Source organism: Limulus polyphemus, unplaced genomic scaffold, assembly GCF_000517525.1.
Source record: "Limulus polyphemus unplaced genomic scaffold, Limulus_polyphemus-2.1.2 Scaffold3131, whole genome shotgun sequence".
Taxonomy (NCBI): Eukaryota; Metazoa; Arthropoda; class Merostomata; order Xiphosura; family Limulidae; genus Limulus; species Limulus polyphemus.
Genome location: NW_013668741.1, coordinates 99,504 through 106,597, shown reverse-complemented (window position 1 = coordinate 106,597; position 7,094 = coordinate 99,504). Strand labels below are relative to the sequence as shown.

General features: G+C 27.5%; 1 protein-coding gene across 3 annotated transcripts in view; it reads right to left on the bottom strand.

Moving 5' to 3' along the window:
• The window catches only part of LOC106468715 (cilia- and flagella-associated protein 91-like), a 30,187-nt gene extending 23,341 nt beyond the window's left edge, over nt 1-6,846 (bottom strand). Inside the window, exons 1-4 of one of the 3 annotated variants that reach the window (XM_022397086.1) lie at nt 6,656-6,846; nt 4,920-4,996; nt 2,392-2,516; nt 850-930 (exon numbers count right to left, since the gene is read on the bottom strand). In XM_022397086.1, the coding sequence (XP_022252794.1) occupies nt 850-930; nt 2,392-2,516; nt 4,920-4,996; nt 6,656-6,785 (413 nt within the window). In that variant the 5' untranslated portion in view covers nt 6,786-6,846. Of the gene's footprint in view, nt 1-849; nt 931-2,391; nt 2,517-4,919; nt 4,997-6,351; nt 6,426-6,655 lie in introns of those variants that run through there. The other 2 variants (XM_022397087.1, XM_022397088.1) reach the window with 2 other exon arrangements.
• Between the last annotated feature and the right edge of the window lie 248 nt (nt 6,847-7,094).

The window sequence follows — 7,094 nt, the reverse complement described above, 5'->3', positions numbered from 1 at the left end:
AAGAATGGAGAATATTTCATTTACTAAATGTTTTGTTTTCATGTATATGTTGCTTGGGTTTTTTCATCTGATAAAAAAACGACATTAATTTCTTGATGACCTCACATTTAAAACTTTGGATTCAGACAAAGAACATGCTCTATTTAAATGGACAGTATTTTCAAAAGAGACAGCTAGATACTCTAATATATCGCAAAGTATTACTACAAGATACAAGAGAAATGAATCAAAACATCCAGACATTAACAAATTTTCTCTCTGAAGATATTAGTGGAAAAAATTAATAGCTTAGACAGTGACGGGGATAATACAAGAAGAAAGCAAACACAGGAGAAGTGAGTCCTAGTAAGGGATACTTGAGACAGATAGAGACAACTCCAACAGGCAGAAGGGAAGTCACCATAAGCCATGTTACAGGAATTATGGAAACGAGGAGGACAAGATAGGGAAGAATGGGAAAAATACTGAGACAAGAAGATCTCAGGATGAACACTAAAGTCAATTGAAGAGGGAAAAGATAAAACTATGGCATGAAAGCATGGAATAAAGATCATGAATAAATATGGAAAGTATAAGAAAGAGAAAGCAAGGTACAAATCTGATAAAAACAGCAAAGAGAGGAATGACATGTTCCTCAATAGTAAACAACAAGGCCATAGCAAAACCAGGCACTGGAAAGAGCTGGACAAAAACATTGATCTTATGGTTAGGCTATGGAATGGAGAATAAACAGGAGATAGAGGAACTAAGAAGGAAGGTGAAATCCATAAATGGTGAAAATTGATACTTTGTTATTATCTATAACAGAAAAATAAATTATAAATCTAAATAAAATTAAGTTTCATTTACCGGTGAAAATACAAATGTCGTTCATTACCACCTACAGCTGATGCATCACAACTCAAAAATGACTTCTGCTCTTGGGAATTCCTAGATGCCAAAAGAAGAGATTTTATTAATGGCTTATAACAACAAACTTATTTTGCTTAATGACATTTCAAGAGTGTACCAAAGCATTCATTAATATGATAAACTCTCAAAGCATCACACCTTCAACTGTTTTATGTCTTGAATCACAAAACCATAGAATACAACTGTTTATATTAATTTACACCAAATAATTTGCATTTAATAAGTAAATTACAATTTGATAGTATTTTTTTCAATAGTTATAATACATGCATGTACTACTTTATACTGAAGTCTATCAAAAATATTAAAGCTGACAGCTCTTTAAGAATGGATTTTCTGTTAATAGAAGAGCATAAACAACTACCTAAATCTTTATTACCCTGCTTTTTCTTTTTATATAAAAAAATAAATGTATCAATATAATTATCATTCTTTTACTGGGAAGAAGAGAGAATAACTCAATATAAAATAATGGCATAACCTAGTATTGAGGAAGTTTAATCAATAAAATTTATATTTTTTGAGATATAGTGCATATGTTGATATGTGATAGAATAATCAATGGTGTGGAATTTTTGAAAAAAATTATTGCTCCAGAAAAATCTACTTTTCCCCAATCCTTATCTCACATAACATACTCAAAAAAGTAAGAATATAACTTTTAAGATTTTATTTTTACTAATCAGTGAAAAGTAAAAAAAATTATAGGATTCACATATTCAGAATATGAGATAAAATGCACCGACAAATCCATTTTTTGCATAGTTTATATAAAGTTACTTTTTCAGTCAAAATGCTGCATATTCATCGATATAATACCATTGGCAGCTTGATTTCACAGGGAGGGTGTATGACACATTTTGCATCTATGCTTTATATATATATATTCATCAATATATTTTTGAATGCTTAGTTATTTTTTACACCACAAAAGATTATAAAGAAATTATGGTTTAGATTCATGTATCAAGGAACTAGAATAGTGTTTAATATATATATATGTATAATCATTTAATTATTTTTGTAAATGTAATTACTTTATATATTATTCCTAGAGCTGGCAGCCAAATGTTACTTGGCTGCTACTGTAAACAAATGCAATATAATAATGTTCTTCATCAAGTTGCATTAGTTTATATAGTTATTAGTGCATATAGTTTTGATTTGAGGTTAAAAGGTACATATTCACATGAACATTTGCTACAATTCTGTAATTAAGAATTTTCATAAACTTACGGGGCTCTTTAAAAATCGACCTGGAGTGTTTTTCTAGCAACAAGAATAACTGATGTGACAAAAACCTACTTATTCAACAGACAAACTATGATGCTAAACTTGTTGTCTTGGGCATTGGGCAACACGAATTCCACACCCCTGGCATATTTCTAACTATAAGAGATATAAGATGCTAAAATTGTAAGTGTTTTAATCCAATTCTAATTACTGGATTAAACCATTAGATGGTTGTTTAACACTCACCCTTTTGATCCCTTGAACTCTTTTGTTACAGGAAGTGGAACACTGCTTTCTACTTTTACATGACCTTGATATGGTGGATAATGAGATAACTCACTAAACATGGTTCCAAAGTTCACAAGTGGTTTCTATGAGAAACACATTACAAATGGAGCAATGATTTTGGTAAAAGCCATTTTGTTCAATATAAAATGAAACATAAATACAATTATCACTATATGCATAACTTATGATTCATGTAGAATATCCAAATGTTCATCTTTTTTTGGTAAAAGTGAATCTTCAAATTGCCAATTTTTTATTATATATCTTACTGTCAGTTGGGTCTACACATGACATCATATTGAAAAATGTAATGTTTTTGTCTGATATAATGATCAGTGTAAAGAAATAATAGAAGAAATTGGGTGAAATCATTCATTCTCCATTTAAAAAAGAAAAACAAAATTAGTGATTTTACAAAGTGGAATTAATTGCAATATTAACTGTAATTTTGTCCAGACTGTAAACAACAAAATCATGAACCCTAAAGCAATTTAGTGCCTACATTGTTTCGAAAAATCTAGACTCTGTCAGTAATTCTATGGTTTACAAACAAAAATTCTCCTTAATGAATTAAATTCCAAATAGATTTAAAAGCTGAACTTTTATTATACTCAAAATAAAATACATACTGATTCACACAAACTTAAAATCCTAGTTATTTAAAAGGCTTAAAATATTTAATTACTTATTCCTTCAAGACTAAGACTAAATATGAAATTTTATTTATAATTATAATGTTATATTTATTAATACCTGTTAGAACATAGAGCTGTAGAAATAAGTGTAGTTATCACAGAATGGTCTGAAAACTGACAACATTAGGTAATTTTTTATGAGTTTATCATTATCAAATTATTTTGATTCCCACAAAAATTCACCATTAATTCAGTAGCTTAAACATACTACTTGATTAAATTGACATCTGTCAAGGAAAGTTATTTTTTAAATAGATGGCTTCTACTGTACAAGTATTAAAACCATAAAAATTAGAACAAAAAAAAATATACTGACATTTATAAAATTAGCTTAATCCTTTTTAACTCAACCTAAACATAAGCTAAGCTAGTATCTTGTAAAGAGCTTTTAAAAGGAGTATAATATTTAATTCCACAATGGCAAATACAATTTTCAAGATATAAAGAATATATGTTTAATAGTTTCCATAAAATTGAAAGTTTGGAAACTGCAATTTTATAACAAATTAACTGATTTCTGAAGAAAAAAAAAGAGAAACTTTTGACCTTACATGAAAACAAGGTTTCTATAGTAAAAATGTCAAGTTATATTTCCTGCAGGGATTGATTTTCATATTGAAAATCTTGGGGTTTCAGGCTTGTTAACTTAGAAGTCCACATAATAATCTAGAAATATTCCAAACTATTGCAATTTGTTTGGATAATCTACTAATTTACAAAATATATTCACTATCAAAGCACCATATATATTACGGCAAAATTTTCAAACTGGAACACTCAAATGTTGCATAAGTATTTTATTACATAATACTACATTCCATACAATAGTTATACAACATATTGATCAATATATAAAACATCTTGTAAAAAATGTACCTTCACTAAGCAAGTTGTATGCGTAAAGTTTGACTTACTGTTAACTCACTACAGTGATGAGAAAAGGACAACTCATACACCATAACCATATTTTTATACTGAAATTTATACACACCAGTGAATCTATAATTAGCAAAAATCTATGTGGGTGATTTAATCCTTATTGTTTGTACCGTTACATTTTTGAAAATTGATGAAAATATTTTTTTTATTTAGCTCACAATAAGAACTTTCTAAGGTATTAAAATAAATCTAACCTTAAGAGCACTCTTAAGGTTAAAAAGTATAAACATTATGGAGAGAATGAAAAGTAACAAAAATGAAACAAATTTAATTCACAAAACCTAAAAGTATGAAAAGCATCATGGATTACTAAGTATATGAATTATAAAATCACTATGAAACACTTTAAAGAAATACTTAGTGAAGTTTGCCTCCATTAAAAAAACAAAAGAGACCCCATACATGAAATACTTATATAAATTTTAATTATTAGCTTCATTAACTTTAACAGTTATATGAAAATGAATAATGGTTATATAATTTATTAAACAGGATATAACTTAATGAATGAAAAATATGTACCAAATAAATGACAGCTGAATTTGAAATAACATCAAAATATAACTTGTAACTATGAATGCCTGAGACTACTGAATTCCATATTCTACTATATATTTAAATTCAAACTCATGGAAGTTAATAGCAAAGTTTAAATAATTACTTTTTTCTTAATTCTTGAACTGATAGCCAAAGCTGATTTTTCTTAATCAGTTTTGTAGCAGTCAAGTCATACATAAACATACGGTGCAATTTACCCCTTAAATAAAATGTTAGTAATGATGAGATTTACATGTATATTTACATGTATATGTACATGTAAATATGTATACCACAATAAGCTTTTAGACTTACCACACTCATCTGTGCAGAGAATGCTTTTTCTGAAGCTTTTACATGGTCTCTCTGACTTGAGACTGTATACAAGGGATCTATAAAGATGTAATCAAGTTTAAAAAGTGTTTTCAAGCAAATAAGAAATTGTCAGTAAATGCTCATAATCCTCAGATACTAACATATTGTTATGATCAAAGACTTTCAGTTAAATTTCTTTTTATTCCAAAATATACTACTTTCACATAATGTACATTTTATTATTGGGTACTATTCTTTGTTAGTTTTAACAGATTTAGATTTGTTGTAAGATAAACTATGGTGTTATTTAAACCTTACATAATAAGCAAAGTAGGTTTTCCAACGTTGTTTTATTGTTTGAAATTGCCCTAAATAACCTATGTTGTCTGATGCCATGGTTTCACTGGTATATTTTTCAAAGGAGTGGTTTATAATGGCAGAAACATAAAAAAAAAAAACCTGTACATTGTAGTGCTTAGTAGGCAACTTTTCCAGATACAACTTGTGTACGCATCACTGTAATATTTAGTCTTCATTATTTTAATTATAACATTTAATTTCACTAGATCTGTTACTTCCAATCCATTCTTGTGTGCGGATAATATTTTATGGTATTACTTCAACTGTTCAGCTCTTTAATTCACACTTCCTTTTTGTTTTTAACATTAAGAAAATGATTCATTGTCATCACTATACAGTAATTAAAATTCAGATTTACAAATTTTGATTCATAACTTCTCATTCTATCTAAAGTTCTAGGGATGTTTATATAAAAAATTGTCTACAAGGAATGTTCAAGATTCAAATATATTAAAAATCAAATTTTTGACATTTAAGTTGTGTAGTTTTATAACTTTTAACTAATTAACTATGTCCTAAGAAAATGTTCCATTGTTTAGAGCACAAAATTAGCCAGCTATACAAGTCAGATAGTTTCAAGGCCTTTAAAAAAAATGTTTATTCTAATACTCTTTGCTATAATGAAATATTCAGCATTTAGTTTAGTTAAGAATTATTGCTTTCTTTTATTTAGATTATAAAATTATTCATATTAAATACCTCACATGTAAGAAATTAAATATTATTATTAAAACATAATTTGCTAATATCACAAGAAGGCATATAGGTTTGTTTTATTACAATTTAGCCATAAATATCAGGATTCATTGAAATTGCATCATTTTAATTTATTAAAAATGAATATAAATCTAACATTCTGATGTAAGATTTCAACACAATATGAGGTTAACAGCAGTTTTACTGATAATAGCTTTAGGCTTACATTGTCTGAGTATTTTTATGTACATTTTTTCACTTTATTCTAATTTCTATATCTTTATTACTTGTATAAATTGAAAAAAAAAATACATGCAAAAAATATTTTGTAACTTATGAAGATAAAAGTGTTATGTCACAAGATATTCTCACTCACCAAGCTCAAGTCCTACTTTCAAAGATTTAATAAGTTAATTAAACATGCTTTACTCATTATTATATTAATAAATTAATACTAACATATTAGCATGTTTTATTTTTAATTTTATCAGTAAATAACATTGAAATAACTTATTTTTTTAATATGCTAATTACATAACAATTGTAAATCATTCATCTGCTTTTCAAATTTGAAGTAATAACTTATTCTTAATTCTAGGGCTCTAACTGAGCTTGAGGATCTAGTGAGGAACCCCACCGTTACTCGTTGACATGTTACTACAGTGTTAGGTCTGACGTACCATATATATAATCATGAACTCTTGATTCCTGGATAAAATTTTTAGTTTTACCAACAGTTGTTTCAGTCGTCTTATTTTCTGACATTATGGTAATTAAAAATACAATTTGAAAATAAAAACTGAGTATCATAAACTAAAACCTAATTAATTTTATCTAAAGGTACAGAACATAAAACTCAAGCAAAAGTTTATATTAATTTAAACTTTCATTCTTTCACGAAACATGGTGCGATTGTGTATTACACGTTGCTATAGTAACCGTAATAGTGACACAATCACCAATAGAGTGCAGTTTATTTGCTTTATAGCACAAACCCACACATTAGGACTATCTGCGCTCTAGCCATCGTGAGGAAATGAAGTTTTTTTTTTAGATGATTTCTTGAAAAATTATTGCTTAAAACTGATTATTAGAAATTTAGTTTATGCGTTATGCTAA